This window comes from Chiroxiphia lanceolata, chromosome 4 (genome assembly GCF_009829145.1).
Source record: "Chiroxiphia lanceolata isolate bChiLan1 chromosome 4, bChiLan1.pri, whole genome shotgun sequence".
In the NCBI taxonomy this organism is placed as follows: Eukaryota; Metazoa; Chordata; class Aves; order Passeriformes; family Pipridae; genus Chiroxiphia; species Chiroxiphia lanceolata.
The window spans coordinates 75,191,989-75,215,139 of record NC_045640.1 but is presented as its reverse complement, the minus strand read 5'-3'; the positions used below and the strand labels follow the sequence as shown (position 1 = coordinate 75,215,139).

The 23,151-nt window shown below is 45.7% G+C and overlaps 1 protein-coding gene and 2 long non-coding RNA genes across 7 annotated transcripts in view; 2 read left to right on the top strand and 1 right to left on the bottom strand.

Moving 5' to 3' along the window:
• Nucleotides 1–957: 957 nt before the first annotated feature.
• LOC116785710 lies at nt 958–6,521 on the bottom strand. 2 transcript variants are annotated; one of them, XR_004356650.1, is made up of 3 exons: nt 5,429–6,521; nt 5,235–5,342; nt 958–1,728 (listed from the first exon to the last, which is right to left on the bottom strand). It is a non-coding gene; the product is annotated as an uncharacterized LOC116785710 (long non-coding RNA). The 2 variants fall into 2 exon arrangements; XR_004356651.1 differs by having other exon boundaries at nt 5,765–6,520.
• A 3,105-nt stretch (nt 6,522–9,626) lies between these two features.
• The window catches only part of LOC116785669 (probable bifunctional methylenetetrahydrofolate dehydrogenase/cyclohydrolase 2), a 36,649-nt gene continuing 23,124 nt past the window's right edge, over nt 9,627–23,151 (top strand). Inside the window, exons 1-5 of one of the 2 annotated variants that reach the window (XM_032685609.1) lie at nt 9,627–9,864; nt 13,890–14,074; nt 14,408–14,530; nt 18,724–18,876; nt 19,598–19,705. In XM_032685609.1, the coding sequence (XP_032541500.1) occupies nt 9,707–9,864; nt 13,890–14,074; nt 14,408–14,530; nt 18,724–18,876; nt 19,598–19,705 (727 nt within the window). In that variant the 5' untranslated portion in view covers nt 9,627–9,706. The remainder of the gene's footprint in view (nt 9,865–13,889; nt 14,075–14,407; nt 14,531–18,723; nt 18,877–19,597; nt 19,706–23,151) is intronic. The other variant, XM_032685607.1, reaches the window with a different exon arrangement.
• LOC116785715 lies at nt 10,305–12,891 on the top strand. 3 transcript variants are annotated; one of them, XR_004356659.1, is made up of 4 exons: nt 10,305–10,801; nt 10,917–11,528; nt 12,292–12,359; nt 12,656–12,891. It is a non-coding gene; the product is annotated as an uncharacterized LOC116785715 (long non-coding RNA). The 3 variants fall into 3 exon arrangements; XR_004356660.1 differs by having other exon boundaries at nt 10,305–11,318; nt 11,453–11,528; XR_004356658.1 differs by having other exon boundaries at nt 10,305–11,528.

Sequence of the window (23,151 nt, the reverse complement as noted above, 5' to 3'; positions counted from 1 at the left end):
AAGAGTGAGAAGAGCAATTGTGGTCCTGCACGCAGACACACACAAAAAGCTCTTTTCTGTTTCCACATCTTGCACAGTGGCCTGTACCAGCAGCTGTTGCAACCTGGCAGGGTACAAGTCACCTGTTCTACAACTCTCACGGAGCAGGTCACGCATTTCCGGGAGCGTGTGATCCCAACGGTACAACATGCACAGTTCTCAGGCAACAAAGGAAGCCTGGAGGGATTCCACCATTCTAAAGCAGAATCTTGCCCAGAGCACCCACTGGGGCAGGGCTGCACGCTGGTTGCACAACCAAGCCCTAGTGTTTTTTCATCATTCCGAGTATATCTCAAGTTGTGCAATGAGTGCTGGATCACACTCCTGTTACAAATGACACAAGGAAAATAATGGGAAGTGCCAACATGGCTGAATTGCTACTGGGTCATTTAACTCCAAGCAGAACCGATGACAAACCACGTTTGCTGTTAGAATCTGAAGTGATGATGAACTTTGGAGCGGGGAATTTGGATGAGAAGTTACTGGTTTATTTCCAGGTAGCACACACCCCGTTATCTTTCATTCACAGTGGGGAATTCTGGTCAGGTCCACAGGTGGGTAAATAGATGTGGGACAAACAAGCTGATTTTTGCTCCTGAGCTGCCATTGGAAAGGGACCCAGAAGTTAAGCCCTGAAGCCAAGAGCATCTCACTTCAGCAGGAAGTGACAAGCTTTAGACAGGTACCTCTCTGTCTCCACCTAGAAAACAAGGAAGCACGATTTGGGCCTTGAGGATGATGAGGAGGGAGAAAGGGAGCAGAAAAGGGGAAAGACACAATCCTCCTGTACTGCTTCAAAATGGTACAAGAGAAGGATGATATCCTGAGCTGCAAGGGACACACAGTTTTACCAAGATTTTAGTAAGTTGCATTATTTGTTTGTTTGTTTTGAATTATGGGGGTTTTCCTACTTATAATACCTGTAAACAAAAAACAGAGGTCTCTTAGAAGCAGTTGTGCTTGTTTCTTTGGGATAAATGAGTCAAACTCTAAGTATTTCACTCTACATTGCTTTATGAGTAGAGACACTGATTTTTCAGACCCCCGCCTCCAGGCCATTACCATTCTCTTCCCCTCTACACGATAATTGTAAAAGGAAAAGAACCCAGCCATAATAACACAGGTTACCAAAACCTTCAGTTAATTTAGCAGGGTTGCCCTCAATATTAACAGCAGGGGAATGATACCACGGGGTTCTATGAATGCAGCCTCCAGCTGATTTAAAGAAACCCTCCTGTCAGAATTTAAATGACTCATGACTTTTGCACGACACAGAGAATGTTTTAATTTACGTAATTATACCCGTATAAACTATGCACTGACTGGTTCCCAATCCTGAGTTCACTCTGAAGTCTCCCTAAGGCAAAGGTGTCACATGTGACGAGAAACAGTTTATGAGTCTGCAAATGTGAAGAGCAAGAACAAAGAGCCACATCACTCGCCCTTCCTACTGCAGAAATCCTCCCCACTGCAACACCCTCGGCAAGCGCGAGCACACCTTGCTCAGTGGGGCCTGGAGCAGCCGCTGCCAGACTCACAGTCCTCCTTTTGGGTTGGAAATGCTGCAATTGGAGGATTAACAACAACGAGCATTACCTGCAGCTACTATTACTATGTCAGCGAGCTGTGTATGGATCTTGAGCTGCTCTTTTGGGGTGTATCTGTGAGTAATGGTCACTGTGGCATCACCTGAAATGGAATACATTATCAATTAATTGCCACATATGAAATGCTCTAAAAAGTACAGCAATTACTTTCAGGTGCAAATTACTTACTTTGGTACATTAACAACAGAAACAGATGATCATCGGATTTGTCTTGGGATGGAACATTTCAATGAGCATAGGCAGAACACTCACAACACCCGCGGTTCACATATATGAAGAAACGTTTGCTCTTAGAAATTCTCACAGGATGTATTAGTTTATTCACTGTAGACTAAATTATTCCTTCTGCACCTTTGTTAGGTTCAGTGGAATTACAGAAAGCAAACCCAGCATGGAATCCAGTGTCTGCTTTATCAAGCCCAATTTGTACAGGGTGCCACAAGACTCAGTTGTTTGTCAAAAACTAAAGCTTCAAACACAAGATCACCAGTACAAGCAGGAAAGCACATATCCTTCGGGGTAAACTCAAAATACTTGGGGCCTGCTCCTGCACACACCCACAGTTCTAGGTAAGAGCTACAAATAAACCCCTGTGCTGTTTGATGGAGATCCCAAGGCCACGACACACAAAATGAACTGTCTGAAGTCTCCTACCGCATCCAACATCAAGTGTGGTGATCCCTTAAGGATTGCCCAAGCAAGCAGCCAAGGTAACAGCTCTCAAAGGAGATACCCCCAATCCTCTTCCTGTCAGCTATTTGTACTGCAGTGTTCAGACGTTACATCCCTCCATCTCTGCCTTCCACTCACCACAGACTCCTAAGCCACATCATTAACCATTAAACTAAAACTTTTTGCCATCTCAGATATTACCATCACATCTCCTTCCTCTGGAATGTGTCTGACTGAACCAACCTGTGCCTCTCATTAACTCTCTTCCTCAAGCATTTCCTCTTCAACATCTCTGTGCTCTGAATTCTTTGCTCTTTCCCCTCATCTTTCATCCCTCCTCCTTAGTCTCTATAGTCCCCATCATCTCCTTAAAGGGAGGTAGATCAAGACATTTGCAGATAATGAGAACAGAAAAGTACAGGCTTGAAACAAGAGTCTTCTGATACCTGCTTTAAACAAAAGAAGTATGTCTTCCCCGAAATCACAATCATAACTCAGCACAGAGGGTGAGAAAAACAAAAGGATAAACCCCAAAGTTACAAAGTTACCTCTGAGTCATAAAATCAGTGCTAATTTGCCACCAAGATTTTAGTGACAGATGTGTCTGTTGTCAGCTCCTGAAACCAAGTAATTGCTCTCATTACCAAAAAGGAAATGAGAAAGAAGGGGGGAAAGCCCCTACCTTGAGAACAGCAGTCCAGAAGCTTACAGACACCTCAGAAAGGGGAGGGTTTCCATTTATTTGTGATCACGCCAAAATAAAAAATAAACTATTCTTACACTGTTGCTTCTGTTGAAAGAAGAGGAGTATATTTAGCAATTAAGATTCCACATCATACTCCCAAGTCAATTCCCTACGTTATAAAACAGAGGTAGTCTCTTGACCTGCCTACACAGATCATGATTTGGTTTGGAAGGGTTCACACGGCTCTTCCATCTGATCAGATATTGCCACCTGCAGGATATGACTGTTCCTACATACAAAATGTCCCAAATGAAGACAGGTCCCACCTTTTCAGTTCTGTCACAATCTGTTAAAAGAAACACCAAAACCTACAACAGAAAGGAAGAAAAAAGTACTATCCTACACACCCCTTGCATCACTTCCCAATCAAAAACATTTCATCAAATCAGCCCAACTCCTGATAAAAACCTACCCTGACTGACAGCCTGAGAAAGTTCCTTTTCAGCACTTTGGGTTAGGTCTTGTCTGGTCCCCATCCTCCAGAGTTACAAAAAAAGCTGAAGCCTAACCCTGGCCTGCCTTGCCTTCCACACACCATCCAGGCTGGTTCTTGCTGTTCACAGCAGCAGCAGAGCTGAAAACCACCTGCAGGAGATGAACCAGATCTCCAAGGACAGCCCCATCTGCGAGTCACGAATAAAAACCCCACCGGATTACAACTATAAAACTATTTATCGCCACGTACACAACATATACCCACACTTAGTGCTGGTTTATCATCTAAGAAGTACACTTGTTCCTTAGTTTTCTCACTGCCAGCTGCTTTAGACTGTGTACCACCACTTAGGAGGTGGGAAAACTAGAACACCTACCTTACAATAAATACATTTCTTCAAATTAAGCAAAGATAACTTCAAGGAGTTAACTCTTTCTGGATCTAGATTCCAGTCCCGCTACTGCCAAGGCAATAGCCAACCATTTCTCTGTCCAACATCAAACACAGGACATACAAGGCATCACTGACAAGGCCAGCAAACAAGGGTGCCAAAGAAGTCGCGTAAGATGTCAGGAACCACAACACTGGCAGAAGACCCCAGAGTACAACAAGGTCACTAAGTCTCCAGATTTCCAACTGAGAAACATGTGAATGGTTTGCAAGCTAACTTTGTGCTGCACCAAGCCTACTCCAAACACCATCTGCACTGCCAGCAAGACACGTCACCCAGGATTCGCAGCAAAGGGCAAAAATGCGACTCATTTTCATGGGAATGGGGATGAGACCAGAACTATGCACCCATGGTAATTACAACTCCAACACCGAGAGAAGTTTCAAATAGCAACTTTCCCACAGAGGCTGAATGGAAAACCAACTCCGTGATTACTGCAAAGCTTTTAGTGTTTTATTATATTAATAACAGATTTCACTCCGCTCCTATTAAATGGGCCTGGGATTAAACGTTCATGTTTACCTCACCTGTGCACACCACGGTGGCACTTTCCAGCACCACAATGAAGTTGCAAAAGGGCAGCATGCTATTTAAATTATACTTGTTTCTCTTCCTACGGCACAATTATAGCAGCACATGCAGGCTTCTGTAATTAGAATTGCTGAAAAATATTTCCACTACAACCCCCGGGTTCCAGGGGGATATAAACTGCCCCGCAGAAACATCCCCCAGGCCAACGTGGGTAATAGCCCAGAACTCATGCTGAAACAAGTTACTTGGTTGGTCATTTGGGCATTTTCATAAACACCAATTAACTGACACAGCACAACAAAAATTATGGAATCTTTATTTTACATAGACAGATAAAAGCGTAGGTGGAATTCTGTGTATGTGTGTGCTCATGTGGGCACGAAAACCAAGTGGTTACCAAATAAGCAGGAGGGGAGGGCACAGAGCTGCACTGCTTTGTACAAACCTCACACAAACTCTGCAGCTCTTTAAGGCCACACTGTCACTGTTATCCTCAACATTCAGCGCTGACAGCGTGGAAACAGCAGCTCTTTCAAAGGCAGGACAGCGGGGTGATGTAATACCACAAAATGTCGACTCCAGTAACTACTCACCTGAGAATACGCCACGAAATAGATGAGCAGATTTATTTCCCTGCTCCCCTTAGAGCTGTTGACAAAAGTGAAAAGCTTTCTCTTGTAGTTGAATCCTCTGGTCAGCTTCACTTTCGGGATTTCACAAAAGGAAACATTCAAACAACATCCCTGGACTCACCTCCAGGCCTTTCGTGCTCTCCATCAGTATGTAACAGCATCGAGATAGGCATTCCAACATTCTTAGATCTTCCAGCTACAACAACATTTTTTCCAAATGTGAGTATTCCTTAGAGGAAAAAGAAAAAATCTATTTCACTCTTTTGATACACCTAAACCCTTCTTCTCACTCCCCAAGATTGAATTATCTGTTACTGTGGACTGCTGACATCAACCTGACGTGCAAATCCACAAGGCTGAATTTGAGGGATGAATCCACAGAACAACTTTCGGCTTTCCCCTTGCGGAAAGAAAACTGGCAACTCATTCAGGTGATCTGAACCACCCTCAACAGGAACTTCATTTCCCTTCTCTGACCACAAAGGGGAATTGAAGCTCTAATGGCTACCAGTCACAACACACACATTCGAAGGAGAAAATGAACACTAGTGAACACGTGGGCACTCTTTTCCCCTGAAAAAGGGGAATTAACTGCTCCCATTCTTGATCTTGGTTCTTCCCTTTCACTTACAGAAACTGATGCATACAAACCTTCTATTTCACAAATAATCAGGAGGTACACAATAGCACAGAAAGGTCCCTGCAACACTGGAAAAGGCAGAAAGTTACCAAAGTGTTCCACCAAGTACCGCTCTCCTCACTTAATTAATAGGTATGCTACGGGCACAAGATCTCATCTATTTGGCATCTCCTTATTATTCACATTACTCCTCTAAATGTTTGTTCTTCACTCAGCCCAATATACTGAGATAACCTTTAACTCACACCTCACTTAACCCTTTGCTCCTCTCCCCAGATGAAAAGGGTTTCAGGACAGCTGAGTTTCTTACCTGTCCATTTTATGATTTCCCACACAGCAGCAGCAGTGGCAGGAATTATGGAAAACATTATAATCTATTGCTTGACTGTTTAATAACATCCCAAACTGCTTCCAGGATTGCACTTCCAGCTTTATTTCTGCACAACACCAGAGGAAGGGTTGACTGGCTCAAAACAACCAGCTGGGAAATGTGTGTGAAGGGAACACGTTGAGCTCTGTACAGGTGGGACGGCCACTGCTCCGCCCTGCCCTCCGTGAGCCTCAGTCAGCCTCTGGTGCGGTCCAGAATGGCAGAGACTGACCCAGGGGCTGCCCCAAAATGGCGGGGACTGACACAAGGGCTGCCCCAAAATGGTGGGGACTGACCCAGGGGCTGCCCCAAAATGGCAGGGACTGACCGAGGGGCTGCCCCAAAATGGTGGGGACTGACCCAGGGGCTGCCCCAAAATGGCAGGGACTGACCGAGGGGCTGCCCCAAAATGGCGGGGACTGACCCAGGGGCTGCCCCAAAATGGCAGGGACTGACCGAGGGGCTGCCCCAAAATGGCGGCGACTGACCCAGGAGCTGCCACAAAATGGTGGGGACTGACCGAGGGGCTGCCCCAAAATGGCGGGGATTGACCCAGGGGCTGCCCCAAAACAGTGGGGACTGACCCAGGGGCTGCCCTAAAATGGCGGCGACTGACCCAGGGGCTGCCCCAAAATGGCGGGGACCGACCCAGGGGCTGCCCCAAAATGGCAGGGACTGACCCAGGGGCTCGAGAGTCCCAAAATGGTGGGGACTGACCCAGGGGCTCGAGAGCCCCACAACACCAGGGACTGACTCCTTGGGCCCCACAGGGAACAGGGAAGCACAGCTGTGCCTGGGGGAGGCCCCAGCTGAGGGCAGCAGATAAAAGGACGGTGACACACGTGTCAAGGGGCTGCTCTGCTCCATTTCTATCTCCGAAGGATTATTTTTTGCATTTTTTACATAACCAAATGTCACACATTCCGGGCCAGATCCCAACATAACCCTGCAGCTGTGAGACCATATATCCCAGTGTCCCATTCAGAGAGCACTACGGGATGGTTAAAAAAGCCAAATAAAGGCACAGGAGAGTTAATAAGGAAATTCAGACATTGCCAGTAACAACAGTTGAGGAACAGAAACACCATGTTTGCATTTAGCCAGTATTTTGTGGTTTTGCATTAAAAGGAGATAACTAATTAAAAGATATCATGCATATTATAAAACTTAGAACATTGTAATCTCTTGTTAAAAGATTTTCAATTAAAAAAACCCTTGGGTTACACCGTGACTGTTGTGATTTACAACTTAATTCTCCATTTTCTGAGGAGAGGGAGTTTTCTTCTGATTCCTAATTAGAAAGGGCTGTGGAAATTGAGATATTAAGTACATTGATAAAAGAGTCTCCTAGAAGTGAACTCTCCTCAGAGACTGAAAGCAACCCTAACCTTGTTTTTATGTCAACCTGGGGAATACAAAAAAACAAAGAAGAAGGAAATTTGAAGCAACTTATGGAATGGTTTTTGCAAAAGAGAACTTGCTAACCTTAGGCAAGTCAGGTGTTCATGCAACACAAACCCGGCAGTTTTTCCTTGTGCCTGGGATGGGCAGAACCCTGCTCTGACAGTCAGCCCCCCTTCCTATGTCCATGCAATTTCTTTTCTTTAGCTGCATCAGAGAAGAAAGAAAATGGTACAAAATGAAACTGAGACAAAAAGGAAATCCCTCCTGCTTTTCTTTTTTTAAATAACAATATCTTGTGCTTACTAAAGTATCCCTTATATGACCCACCTTTCCAACATACTTAGCCAGCCCCACTGAACATCTGTGACCTTCTGTATTTGGGAACAGAATATGAGAACATTCTTATGGAACATCACAACAGGATTTTACATGTCCCATACATACCACATGAAAACCTCTGGAAAACCACTATTGCAGGAACACCTTCCTTTTGCAGAACTGGACAAAACAGTTACTAGCAGTGCTGGAAAGGATATAGCTTTTCTAATTTTCAATGGTTGCAATTAAACCTTTTAATTACTTGTTTTAATTAACCATATTAGGCCTCAAATTACTCCAAGGCAGCTACTTCTATAAGAACATAGATTCTTATAAGTTTCTAAATTCGACTTAGCAAAAGTAAGAACTTTTGCTAAATTGACCTTGATGTGCTTCAATGAGCAAAGCCTGGGAAAGAAAAAAATATTGTTGAACTTGGACATCTGGAAGGACATTTTTCAAAAAACAGAATACAAGTAACAAGAAGAAAAAAGGCTTTGTATTTGTGCTCGAAAAACCCACCAGAGGGCAAAAGACACTAAAAAGATTACAGATATGGACTAATTGTTACAGAAAAGGAGAAATTAATAGCCAAAAGAAGGTAGAATAGGAACTCAGAAAAGAGAATTATGTAATTTAGAACCAATGATCAATTATCTCTTTGCTTTCTAAAAGGTAAAAGCAGGTGAAAAATACTATTATTGGTGCCTGTGTGGGGACTGGGATTCTTTCAGTCTTTCACACACACCTTGGGCCAGAAACAAAGTAATGCCTTCCTTTCTAACACTACCAAGACCGTAGGAGAGAGTTTTATTTATTCCAACACTTGCAGAGTATTTGGCAACAGAGGCAGAGAACAGAAGCAGGCGCCGGTCCAGAAATACAGCTGTTTGTGGCAAAACTGGCAGAATCAATTCTCGCTATACAGACTATCCAGGGGGTCAGAGGCTTATTTCAGTAACTGTTTAGCTGCCTCAGCTTTCCACGTCTGAAAACCCAGAGCAAAGACAACGCTTTTAGTACAGGCGCTTGAAATCTGCTGAGGAAACCCCGAGGGGAGCCGAGCCCGCTGCCCCCTCAGGCGTTTCGCGCCCTTTTCGCCCACCGAGCGCGGCGCGCGCTGCCCGCCACAGCGTGAGGGGATCGAGGAGCGGGAGCAGCAGGAGCAGGAGGAGGAGGAGGAGGAGGAGGAAGAAAAGGAAGGAGCGCGGAGGAAAACTCCCCGATCACCGCCGCGTATCTGTCGGTGCTGCGAGGGGAACTGCTGGCGCTGCGAGTGAGGGATCGCCACCGCCTCAGCGGCACCCAGCCCCAGCGCAGCAAGGCGGAGGAGGAGGCGAAGGAGAAGGCTGTGGTGGCCGCCGCCATGTCGGTCAGTCCTCAGAGAGAGAAGCGTCGCCGTAACCAAGCGAAGAGGCAGGAGCCGAGGCAGGTAGCGGGACCGGAGTCGCAGCGGAACGGGCAGAGCCGAGGGACGGGCGGAGCTGAGGGCGGGACGGAGCTGAGGGCGGGACGGAGCTGAGGGACGGGCGGAGCCGAAGGACGGGCGGAGCCAAAGGACGGGCGGAGCTGAGGGACCGCCGGAGCCGCCGGTCGCCGGGAGAAGGATGTTGCGCCTGAGGGTAGAGCTGAGGCCTCGCAAATGGTCGGACTTCGTTTGCAGTCTTTGGTTGCCGTGAGCTTCTGTTCCCGTCCCTCAGCACCGCCCGTCCCTCAGCTCCGCCCGCCCCTCAGCTCCGCCCGCCCCTCAGCTCCGCCCGCCCCTCAGCTCCGCCCGCCTCCCGTCGGTCCCACTATTTGCCCCGGCTCCTCCCTCGTCGCTTGGTTACGGCGTCGCTTCCGTCCCTGGGGACCGACCGACATGGCGGCGGCCACCACAGCGTTCTCCTTTTCCTTCGCCTCCTCCTCCTCGGCGTTGCTGCGCCCGGGCTTGGCGCCGCTGAGGCGTTGGCGAGCCCTCACCGGTCCGGCGCCGCGGGCCGCCTGCAGCGCCAGCAGCTCCCCCTGCAGTGCCGACAGGTACGCGGCGCCCATCGGGCGTTTTTTTTCTTGTTCTTTCCTCCTCCTCCTCGGTCCCCTCACGCCGCGGCGGGAAGCGCGCGCCGCGCTGGGTTGACGAAAAGGGCGTGAAAGGCCTGAGGGGGCAGCGGGCTCGGCTCCCCTCAGGATCGGCCTCGGCGGTGGATGCCCTCGGATCCCCGATGAGTTCCACTGTTCTTCCCGGGAAAATGGAGGTCTGTGCGAGCGGGACGAGGGGCGGCGAGCGGGCCCGGCCCTGGCCTCGGTGATTTAAATCCCGGTGGGGATTTAAGCGGTGCGCCTGGAAGGAGCCCTTGCGGTGTGATTTTCCTGTCCCCTCCCCGAAGGGAAGCCGGTATTACACGTTTGTTTGCTCCTGGTACCTTCAAGAGCCTCTCTCAGTGGTTTTCTCGAGCATTACCATGTATATTAATGGTGTGGTGGCAAGCAGGACACGGTTTGGTGCAGTGAGGACCGTTGTCCTGACATTAATCAGCACGCTGGTTTAATTGATTGTGCTGTCTGCACAGGGATTCTTGTGCTGGTGGTGTAGCACAGCACCTCCGAGCACTTGCCTGGGTGTGGATGGGAGGGTTTCACTCGGTTCCTGCTTGTCAGCCCTTGCGTTTCTACTGGAGTTGTCTTAAATGCTGCCTGAAAGTTGGCTCTGTTCGGCAGAACCCAAGCACCTGTGCTGAAAGCATTGTCTTTGCTCTGTGTTTTCCAGCGGGAAAAGATGAGGAAGCTGAACAGTCATTGAAATAAGTATCTGCTGTTCTGTATATGGAGAATTGATTCTGCCAGTTTTGGCCCAAGCAGGTGTCTTCCCAGACCACTGCATATCCTGCTTCTGTTCTGTGCTGCTGGTAACTGTTTTTTCCAGTTGTGCAAAAGGGAGATGTTCCTGCCAGAATGATGTTCCAGTGGTGTTTGTGTGGTATGTATGGGATGTGGAGAATCCTGTTGTGATGCTCCATATGATCTTGGGCTTTTAGTGTATAGGTTGATGTGGAAGAGCAGCTGAGATCTTTGTTTCTGTCATGCCCTGCAAGTGACTGGATTCATTTACAAGAAGAATTCAGTGAGTGAACTTTCTGTTGTAAAGTCACATTTTACTGGGTTCAGATTAAGAGCATCTGTACTCGAGGATACCACAGGGGCGGGGTGGCATAGTAACACGTATGAAATCTGTCATTTAACCTGGTCATTACATCTGTCATAAGTGTCAGTAAATCTGTCACTGACCAACACCTGGTCAAGGTTTTCATGTGGCTAATGTTTAAAATAATAATAGTAAGAATTCACTTCCTAATTTCAGTGTTTTGAATAGCTCTTGCAATGTAACCTTTCTGTACAGCTGAAGCTTTCCTTGTTCAAGTAGTTCCTGTGTAATATTTCCATCGAAGGACATAGACTATCTGGATTCTGAACCTGAGAAGCACCAAGATATTTTGGTATTTCGGTATTTAGTACTTAATATTTTTATATTTGGCATCTGTGAAAAATGCTATTTCCCCTCTCCTTTCCCAGTAGATATGAAATAGGAAAAACAGAGCACTGTTTGCATTGATATCTTTCTTAACTTCAGAGTATCCATGTAGCTGCTGGAATGCAGGAGAGGTTGGTTCTTGTGAAGTAGGGCCATTCTATAAGTTCTTGCTAAGGTACAATTATCCTTGTTTTCTTCTGCCTGTTTGAACTAATGTGAAATAATTTTTACCTTCTATATATGGACTTGTGTATTGCTGCAAAAAATAATCCTTCTGAGATGGAAATGGAGCAGAACAGCCCCTCGACACCCCTGTCACCATCCTTTTATCTGCTGCCCTTGGCTGGGGCCTCCCCCAGGCACAGCTGTGCTTCCCTGTTCCCTGTGGGGCCCGAAGAGTCAGTCCCTGGTGTTGTGGGGCTCTCGAGGTCCTGGGTCAGTCCCCACCATTTTGGGGCAGCCCCTGGGTCGGTCCCCGCCATTTTGGGGCTCTCAAGGCCCTGGGTCAGTCCCCGCCATTTTGGGGCTCTCGAGGCCCTGGGTCAGTCCCCGCCATTTTGGGGCAGCCCCTGGGTCGGTCCCCGCCATTTTGGGGCAGCCCCTGGGTCGGTCCCCGCCATTTTGGGGCAGCCCCTGGGTCGGTCCCCGCCATTTTGGGGCTCTCAGAGGCCCTGGGTCGGTCCCCGCCATTTTGGGGCAGCCCCTGGGTCAGTCTCTGCCATTTTGGGGCAGCCCTTGTGTCAGTCCCCGCCATTTTGGGGCAGCCCCTGGGTCAGTCTCTGCCATTCTGGACCGCACCAGAGGCTGACTGGAGGCTCACGGAGGGCAGGGCGGAGCAGTGACCGTCCCACCTGTACAGAGCTCAACGTGTTCCCCCAAACACACATTTCCCACCTGGTTGTTTTGAGCCAGTCAACCCTTCCTCTGGTGTTGTGCAGAAATAAAGCTGGAAGTGCAATCCTGGAAGCAGTTTGGGACACTACTAAAGAGGGAACTCTTTGCTAAGGTATAATTGTCCTTGTTTTCTTCTGCCTATGTGAAATAAAGTGAAATAATTTTCCTCTTTTCTATCTGGGCTGCCCCAGAGTGTTAATTTGTCAGAGCAGTTTTGTCTTGAAACATTTTTGTTTCCAGACAAGTCTTTGCCTTCTAAAATTGCGTTTTGCTGAGGTTTGTACAACTCCCTGTTGTCCTTGGAGAGATGCAGGTGTTGAAGAGCCTTATCCCAGCACCTCCTGGGCAGGACGCATTGCATGTGTTTTCTCCTAGTTTTGTGTGTTTCAGGGTGTTTTTTTCTTCTAGATTTGTGCCTTTTTAGCACTGTTGATGTGTTCACTTGCTTTGCCTTTGATCCTTGGATGACTGAGAAGACTGAAGGTGATGGGGTGAGAAGGGTGAGGTTTCAGTGAGGAGAGACCTTGAGAGCTTGATGAGCCTGAGGCCAGGTTTTGAAGAACAGTGTGCACTGAACATGGTTTGCTTAGAGGCTGGGAGAAGTTGTCATTAGACAATGAATTTCTAGTGCAAGTGGCATAGGAACAGGATAGTCATTCCTACGGATGGAGCACACTTTGGGCACCAAACTGTTGTAAAATCCTTGTCTAGTTAAATGGGGAAGGCATTGCTGCACAGGTGGGCATTAATTGTTTGTCTGGGATAATGAGTACCTGGAAAGGAGTGTCTTGTGCCCCGGGCATGTAGAGCTGAAACATAAATAATGAAGAAGAGAGAGACATCTGTGAGAATGAGCACATGCAGAGCAGCCACAGAGGAAAAGAATAAAACCGACCTGTTGCCTACGTTATATTTTCTGTAAGTGAAACAGTACAGAAACTGGGGTTTGGGTGTAAAATGGAAAGAAGCAAGGTGTTTGTGCTTTTTTTTTTTTTTTTGCTAAGTGTGTTTCTAATACTTTGTTTTCCTAATAACCAGTTGAATAAATTGTTCTTAGCAGAGTGTGTGTGCTTTTTGGCTTTTTGCTTGTGTATTTGGCTTTTTTTTGTTTGGTTGGTTTTGGTGGTTTTTTAACCAGGCACTGGGATTTTTTTTTTTTAGTTATCATGACACCTTTTCATTATAACTCCTCTGGACTCTTTGCTACACTGTCACTTACAAACAGTAGTCTTTTTTAATTAATATTTTCAGTTCAAGGCAGGGGTTACAGTGTTGCTGTGTCTACTTGTTAAATTCTCCGTCTCAGAGAGGGAAGCCTATGGAGACTGAATTTGTAGTAAGTAAGATCAAGTAATCCTTTGATGGTGTTTTGTTAAGAGCTGATGAACCAAACCCTTCCTTTTTCCACACTTTTGTGGCTGGTGAGCTCCTTTTCCATGTGCAGTGATGGCATATTAATACTCTTCAGATTAGAGTGGGGAAACGCTTCTTTTCCTGTGGATTTGTAGTGTGTTTTTCAAATGAAATACTAGCAAATGAATCAAAATGTTTTGCAGTGGTTACCATGGTAGATCACACACTTAAAAGTGTCTTCCTGGTGAAATTTGAGACCTAAATATTGTGTATCTTTTTGTCTTTGTAGTGATGAAGCAACAGTTCTCTCAGGGACAAAGCTTGCCAACCAAGTGTTGCAAGAAGTTCAAAGGGATGTAGAATCGTGGGTATCTGCTGGGAACAAGAGACCTCATCTCACTGTCCTATTGGTAGGAGACAATCCAGCCAGTCATATCTATGTCAGGAACAAGATAAAAGCAGCTGCAGCTGTGGGTATGTCATAAAAATGATCCTTTGGTAAGCACAAGATACTGTTACTTAAAAATAAAAAAATAAAGCCGGAGGAATCCCCTCTTTTTGTCTTAATTTAATCTTGCACCATTTTCTTCCTCATCTCCTCTGCTGAACCTAAAGAAAAAAAATTGCATGGACATAGGAAGAAAGTAGTTTTAATGTCACTTGAGTGGGAGCCCTAAGTTTAATTCTGTATTGAAATGTTGTTAGGAAAGTTTTTCAGCCTCAGCCAGGTTTTTAGACTAAATGACCAAGCTGCCCATAGATTCCTTTCCCTTTGCTAACGTGTCTCCTGTTTTTTGTTTTTCTCAGGCATTTCTAGTGAGATCATTGTGAGGCCTAAAGACATTTCTGAGGAAGAGCTCTTGGATCTGACAGTGCAACTCAACAAGGATTCGAGAGTTAGTGGTTTGTTAGTTCAGCTTCCTCTGCCCGGTGGGTGACACCTTTTGTCCCATTTCTCCTCTACAGTCTGTGTGAGAGGAAAGAGTGTGAGGCTTTTGGGCTGCTTGGGGACGTGAGAAGCTGTTGAGAGAGGACATGCATCATGAAGGATTGGGTGAGATGGTAATTGTTTTGTTTAAACCAAAAACCAAATTGTGAGAATCGTTTCCTCTGTCAAACTCACCTTTTTTTTTGATCAGTCAGGGTGGTGTTTCAAGGCATTTCCCTCCACTCCTAATTTATCCAGTTGAATTATCTTCATTTTTCAACCTGTTGCAGTGTTTTGCCTTAGCTCCATACTTTCATCCCTTAGATAGTGCTGAGTTATGCTCTGCAGGAGCTGCTGCCACAGCCTTTCTCACAGTGATTGCAGGTTTTACCTTCAGCATTTATTCCTGTTTTCTGTGCTGTCCCTGATGTTCCAGGTGAGGTTTGTGCAAAGTCCTAAAAGCCTTGACTGAAATCTTGGTTTTTTAATTTGCCTTCTCCTAATTTGTAGTATAATCTCCCTGAAATATCACTTGGGAGTAGCTGGCCAAGTGGTAATTTTACAGTGATGAAAGTTGTAAAAAAAGCCCTGAACTCAACTAAAACCATTTTCCATCTGTGAAAGAGCAGAACTGGGACAGGTGCTGAGAGTCGTAGAGGCAGAAGTGCTTTGTTTGTCTTTGCAATCAAGAGCGGTGCTCCTGGTGAGGGGGGTTTGCACTTGGTCTGCCAGGAGAGCTGCCTGAACCCGGCCACGGGCTGCAATAAATTTGCCACCAGGTGGAAGTACAAGACAGGTAAGGAGGCAGCTCTTGGAGCCCAAGTAAGGATGTGCTGGAATGTGGTGGTTTTCCTTTGAACAAACATCTCTGCCACTAAGAGCAGATCAGAGTGAACAGGTAATGTCACAAGTGTTCATTCCAGCAGTGAGAACTGCTGCAAAAGATGGAGTGCTGAGAGCCCAGGGGTGGAAATCTTTGTGTCTGGAGGCTGTAGCAAAAAGTGGCTGATGCGCTTTCTTCAGAGTTCAGTTTGTTGGGTTAGTTTTGGGGTTTTTTTCAGTAAACCACAATGTGTGGCTTTTGATCAACGTTGGGATAAAAACGGAATCAGAAATAGCTTTGTTCTCTTGCAATTTGTGAGATTGCCAACTTAACTGTGAGGATTGTGATCCCTACCTGAGGAGAACTTCCTTTCTGTGCATGTTTTGAGTGCATTGCCTGTGATGTGGTGCTGGTTTTCTGGAGACTTTCGTGTATTTTATTTGGAATTGCCTAGTAGATGGTAATTTTGTATTATGTTATGTATTTGAGAGAGAAGATGAAAATCCATCTGGTATTTTTTGCAATCCTTTTCTGCTATGCTTTTGTTTTCATCAGTCTTCCCCTTTGCAAGCTAGTGTTTATTTTCCCTGTGCCAACACTAGAGGCAGATGTTGTTTGTTGTGTAAATAGGAGTTTCTCTGTGTGCAAGTTGGAGTAGCTGGGCAAGGGATGCCCAGTGTAGCCCTGCAGGTTTAGCTCCCAGGGGAGAGGGTTAGTGCAGGGAGGAACTTGGCCTGGAGAGTGGCTTGGAGTGGCAGTGAGGAAATTCGTATAGATATCAGCTGGTGTTTCATGAGACTGGCAGTAAGGTAATTAAGGAATTACTGTGTTCCTCTGGAAATAAACAGGGCTGTGTTCAGGCACGTGGAAACAAACCAGGACAGTGCATTTCTTTAGACAAAAAACCTGCCCATTAAATAACACAGCAAGCATCTCTACAGTGTGAGTTGGGTTGGTTGGTTTGTTTGTTTGGGGATGGCCCAGCCACAGCAGAATTTGGCAAGTGTCGCTATCTTGTCTTCTCAGGCCCACGTCAGCCCACTTGTCCCCAGCTCTGCAGCTGCATTTCTTCCAGGTCCTCTGTGCCCTCTTCTGAAATTGTGCAAACCAGTTTTGAGTGGGGAAGACTATCCATGTAAAGCATGATTTCTTTCCCTTTGACATGATTGTGCCTATTACCTGTCTATTCCTGGGAAGCTAAAGACAGACAGGGGCGAGGAGGTGTCTGTCAGAGCACGGTTCTGCCCCATCCCTGGCAAAAGCTACCAGGTTTGTGTTGCAAGAACACGTGACTTGCCTAAGGTTAGCAGGTTCTCTTTTGCAAAAACCATTTCATTTGTTGCTCCAAATTTCCTTCCTCTTTGTTTTTTTGTATTCCCCAGTCTGGCATAAAAACAAGGTTAGGGTTGCTTTCAGGCTCTCTGAGGAGAGTTTCACTTCTAGGAGACTCTTTCATCAATGTACTTAATATCTCAATTTCCACAGCCCTTTCTCATTAGGAATCAGAAGAAAACTCCCTCTCCTCAGAAAACGGAGAATTAAGTTGTAAATTAGAGCAGTCAGAGGGTAGCCCCAGGGTTTTTTTAATTGAAAATCATGTAACAGGAGTTTACCATGTTGTAAGTTCTATAACATGCTTGATATCTTTTAATTAATTATCTCCTTTTAATGCAAAACCACAAAATACTGACTAAATGCAAACATGGTGTTTATGTTCCTCAACTGTTGTTACTGGCAATGTCTGAATTTCCTTATTAACTCTCCTGTGCCTTTATTTGGCTTTTTTAAGCATCCCGTAGTGCTCTCTGAGTGGGACACTGGGATATATGGTCTCACAGCTGCAGGGTTATGTTGGGATCTGGCCCGGAATGTGTGACATGTGGTTATGTAAAAGATGCAAAAAATAATCCTTCTGAGATGGAAATGGAGCAGAGCAGCCCCTTGACACGTGTGTCACCGTCCTTTTATCTGCTGCCCTCAGCTGGGGCCTCCCCCAGGCACAGCTGTGCTTCCCTGTTCCCTGTGGGGCCCAAGGAGTCAGTCCCTGGTGTTGTGGGGCTCTCGAGCTCCTGGGTCGGTCCCCGCCATTTTGGGGCGGCCTCTGGGTCGGTCCCCGCCATTTTGGGGCGGCCTCTGGGTCGGTCCCCGCCATTTTGGGGCAGCCCCTGGGTCGGTCCCCGCCATTTTGGGGCAGCCCCTGGGTCAGTCTCTGCCGTTCTGGACCGGACCAGAGGCTGACTGAGGCTCACGGAGGGCAGGGCGGAGCAGTGGCCGTCCCACCTGTACAGAGCTCAGTGTGTTCCCTTCACACACACTTCCCAGCTGGTTGTTTGAGCCAGTCAACCCTTCCTCTGGTGTTGTGCAGAAATAAAGCTGGAAGTGCAATCCTGGAAGCAGTTTGACATGTTATTAAACAGTGAAGCAATAGATTATAATGTCCCTTGTCATTGCAGGAAGGTTGGAAGTAGATGCCCTTTAAAGGTCCCTTCTGACCCAAACTATTCTGATTCTGGAATTGTGACTGAGGTACCACTGTGTAAATACATTTATTAAACAGTTTGCATTCTGGATCAGTAGGGGGTGTTTTATGGAGCTGTTCCTTTGGAGTGTTGTTCTTTGGGCCAGCTTTAGACTTGGGTTTGTAACTCTGCAGAGAGAGGACTGGCAAACATTTTTTCGTAATCAGTCCTAACGTTTATGCAGTATAAGCTTTAAGCAGTTGCAGACCTGTCCCATATCTTTAGTGCATATGAAAAATGTTCCTTAGGAATAGATATCAATAATATATGTGCAGATAACGTTGTTTAAGCCATAGACAGTGTTTTGAGCTCCTCAGTATCAGTTTTGTGTACTGTCAGCTTTGCAATGAGGTAGGATATGTTTTGGTCCTACTCATTACCAGATGAATAAAAGTGGTTGTATTGCTGGAAAATGAGAACTCGACCTGCGAAGTTACTTCAGCTTAGGGTTTCCATGTATTTGTTTAATACTTAGATCATTATCCCTTGTGATCTTACACGTACCATGGACAATGGCTTTTTTGAGCCACTTCCAGAATGCAGAATGACTCTGAAGTGACTTGCTTAAACCTGTCCTTTTATAGTTACTGTCATCATTCTCAGCTGAGTATTGGCCTCCCATATTTTGACAGAATCTGTTGTATTAGCACTGTGACAAATGGCATAGTGTACTTTTGAGTAGATTACTTGAAAGTAACTGCTGCCTGTAGAGGCACGGTGTAGTCTATTCCCAGTGAAGAACAATAATTACCCTCGTTAGTCCAGGTGTGTGTGTTTCTCTGTAATGATTCAGACATATTGGTGACTCCATCCAAGTGCCAGAACTGTAATTTGGGAGTATTGTGTATCCCAGATCACATAGATGAACGGAGAGTTTGCAACGCCATCGCCCCGGAGAAGGATGTGGATGGATTTCATATCATGAATATTGGACGTCTGTGTCTTGATCAGCCTTCCATAATTCCTGCCACTGCTGCTGCCGTGTGGGAAATCATAAAACGGACAGGTAAGAAACTCAGCTGTCCTGAAACCCTTTTCATCTGGGGAGAGGAGCAAAGGGTTAAGTGAGGTGTGAGTTAGAGGTTATCTCAGTATATTGGGCTGAGTGAAGAACAAACATTTAGAGGAGTAATGTGAATAATAAGGAGGTGCCAAATAGATGAGATCTTGTGCCCGTAGCATACCTATTAATTAAGTGAGGAGAGCGGTACTTGGTGGAACACTTTGGTAACTTTCTGCCTTTTCCAGTGTTGCAGGGACCTTTCTGTGCTATTGTGTACCTCCTGATTATTTGTGAAATAGAAGGTTTGTATGCATCAGTTTCTGTAAGTGAAAGGGAAGAACCAAGATCAAGAATGGGAGCAGTTAATTCCCCTTTTTCAGGGGAAAAGAGTGCCCACGTGTTCACTAGTGTTCATTTTCTCCTTCGAATGTGTGTGTTGTGACTGGTAGCCATTAGAGCTTCAATTCCCCTTTGTGGTCAGAGAAGGGAAATGAAGTTCCTGTTGAGGGTGGTTCAGATCACCTGAATGAGTTGCCAGTTTTCTTTCCGCAAGGGGAAAGCCGAAAGTTGTTCTGTGGATTCATCCCTCAAATTCAGCCTTGTGGATTTGCACGTCAGGTTGATGTCAGCAGTCCACAGTAACAGATAATTCAATCTTGGGGAGTGAGAAGAAGGGTTTAGGTGTATCAAAAGAGTGAAATAGATTTTTTCTTTTTCCTCTAAGGAATACTCACATTTGGAAAAAATGTTGTTGTAGCTGGAAGATCTAAGAATGTTGGAATGCCTATCTCGATGCTGTTACATACTGATGGAGAGCACGAAAGGCCTGGAGGTGAGTCCAGGGATGTTGTTTGAATGTTTCCTTTTGTGAAATCCCGAAAGTGAAGCTGACCAGAGGATTCAACTACAAGAGAAAGCTTTTCACTTTTGTCAACAGCTCTAAGGGGAGCAGGGAAATAAATCTGCTCATCTATTTCGTGGCGTATTCTCAGGTGAGTAGTTACTGGAGTCGACATTTTGTGGTATTACATCACCCCGCTGTCCTGCCTTTGAAAGAGCTGCTGTTTCCACGCTGTCAGCGCTGAATGTTGAGGATAACAGTGACAGTGTGGCCTTAAAGAGCTGCAGAGTTTGTGTGAGGTTTGTACAAAGCAGTGCAGCTCTGTGCCCTCCCCTCCTGCTTATTTGGTAACCACTTGGTTTTCGTGCCCACATGAGCACACACATACACAGAATTCCACCTACGCTTTTATCTGTCTATGTAAAATAAAGATTCCATAATTTTTGTTGTGCTGTGTCAGTTAATTGGTGTTTATGAAAATGCCCAAATGACCAACCAAGTAACTTGTTTCAGCATGAGTTCTGGGCTATTACCCACGTTGGCCTGGGGGATGTTTCTGCGGGGCAGTTTATATCCCCCTGGAACCCGGGGGTTGTAGTGGAAATATTTTTCAGCAATTCTAATTACAGAAGCCTGCATGTGCTGCTATAATTGTGCCGTAGGAAGAGAAACAAGTATAATTTAAATAGCATGCTGCCCTTTTGCAACTTCATTGTGGTGCTGGAAAGTGCCACCGTGGTGTGCACAGGTGAGGTAAACATGAACGTTTAATCCCAGGCCCATTTAATAGGAGCGGAGTGAAATCTGTTATTAATATAATAAACACTAAAAGCTTTGCAGTAATCACGGAGTTGGTTTTTCCATTCAGCCTCTGTGGGAAAGTTGCTATTTGAAACTTCTCTCGGTGTTGGAGTTGTAATTACCATGGGTGCATAGTTCTGGTCTCATCCCCATTCCCATGAAAATGAGTCGCATTTTTGCCCTTTGCTGCGAATCCTGGGTGACGTGTCTTGCTGGCAGTGCAGATGGTGTTTGGAGTAGGCTTGGTGCAGCACAAAGTTAGCTTGCAAACCATTCACATGTTTCTCAGTTGGAAATCTGGAGACTTAGTGACCTTGTTGTACTCTGGGGTCTTCTGCCAGTGTTGTGGTTCCTGACATCTTACGCGACTTCTTTGGCACCCTTGTTTGCTGGCCTTGTCAGTGATGCCTTGTATGTCCTGTGTTTGATGTTGGACAGAGAAATGGTTGGCTATTGCCTTGGCAGTAGCGGGACTGGAATCTAGATCCAGAAAGAGTTAACTCCTTGAAGTTATCTTTGCTTAATTTGAAGAAATGTATTTATTGTAAGGTAGGTGTTCTAGTTTTCCCACCTCCTAAGTGGTGGTACACAGTCTAAAGCAGCTGGCAGTGAGAAAACTAAGGAACAAGTGTACTTCTTAGATGATAAACCAGCACTAAGTGTGGGTATATGTTGTGTACGTGGCGATAAATAGTTTTATAGTTGTAATCCGGTGGGGTTTTTATTCGTGACTCGCAGATGGGGCTGTCCTTGGAGATCTGGTTCATCTCCTGCAGGTGGTTTTCAGCTCTGCTGCTGCTGTGAACAGCAAGAACCAGCCTGGATGGTGTGTGGAAGGCAAGGCAGGCCAGGGTTAGGCTTCAGCTTTTTTTGTAACTCTGGAGGATGGGGACCAGACAAGACCTAACCCAAAGTGCTGAAAAGGAACTTTCTCAGGCTGTCAGTCAGGGTAGGTTTTTATCAGGAGTTGGGCTGATTTGATGAAATGTTTTTGATTGGGAAGTGATGCAAGGGGTGTGTAGGATAGTACTTTTTTCTTCCTTTCTGTTGTAGGTTTTGGTGTTTCTTTTAACAGATTGTGACAGAACTGAAAAGGTGGGACCTGTCTTCATTTGGGACATTTTGTATGTAGGAACAGTCATATCCTGCAGGTGGCAATATCTGATCAGATGGAAGAGCCGTGTGAACCCTTCCAAACCAAATCATGATCTGTGTAGGCAGGTCAAGAGACTACCTCTGTTTTATAACGTAGGGAATTGACTTGGGAGTATGATGTGGAATCTTAATTGCTAAATATACTCCTCTTCTTTCAACAGAAGCAACAGTGTAAGAATAGTTTATTTTTATTTTGGCGTGATCACAAATAAATGGAAACCCTCCCCTTTCTGAGGTGTCTGTAAGCTTCTGGACTGCTGTTCTCAAGGTAGGGGCTTTCCCCCCTTCTTTCTCATTTCCTTTTTGGTAATGAGAGCAATTACTTGGTTTCAGGAGCTGACAACAGACACATCTGTCACTAAAATCTTGGTGGCAAATTAGCACTGATTTTATGACTCAGAGGTAACTTTGTAACTTTGGGGTTTATCCTTTTGTTTTTCTCACCCTCTGTGCTGAGTTATGATTGTGATTTCGGGGAAGACATACTTCTTTTGTTTAAAGCAGGTATCAGAAGACTCTTGTTTCAAGCCTGTACTTTTCTGTTCTCATTATCTGCAAATGTCTTGATCTACCTCCCTTTAAGGAGATGATGGGGACTATAGAGACTAAGGAGGAGGGATGAAAGATGAGGGGAAAGAGCAAAGAATTCAGAGCACAGAGATGTTGAAGAGGAAATGCTTGAGGAAGAGAGTTAATGAGAGGCACAGGTTGGTTCAGTCAGACACATTCCAGAGGAAGGAGATGTGATGGTAATATCTGAGATGGCAAAAAGTTTTAGTTTAATGGTTAATGATGTGGCTTAGGAGTCTGTGGTGAGTGGAAGGCAGAGATGGAGGGATGTAACGTCTGAACACTGCAGTACAAATAGCTGACAGGAAGAGGATTGGGGGTATCTCCTTTGAGAGCTGTTACCTTGGCTGCTTGCTTGGGCAATCCTTAAGGGATCACCACACTTGATGTTGGATGCGGTAGGAGACTTCAGACAGTTCATTTTGTGTGTCGTGGCCTTGGGATCTCCATCAAACAGCACAGGGGTTTATTTGTAGCTCTTACCTAGAACTGTGGGTGTGTGCAGGAGCAGGCCCCAAGTATTTTGAGTTTACCCCGAAGGATATGTGCTTTCCTGCTTGTACTGGTGATCTTGTGTTTGAAGCTTTAGTTTTTGACAAACAACTGAGTCTTGTGGCACCCTGTACAAATTGGGCTTGATAAAGCAGACACTGGATTCCATGCTGGGTTTGCTTTCTGTAATTCCACTGAACCTAACAAAGGTGCAGAAGGAATAATTTAGTCTACAGTGAATAAACTAATACATCCTGTGAGAATTTCTAAGAGCAAACGTTTCTTCATATATGTGAACCGCGGGTGTTGTGAGTGTTCTGCCTATGCTCATTGAAATGTTCCATCCCAAGACAAATCCGATGATCATCTGTTTCTGTTGTTAATGTACCAAAGTAAGTAATTTGCACCTGAAAGTAATT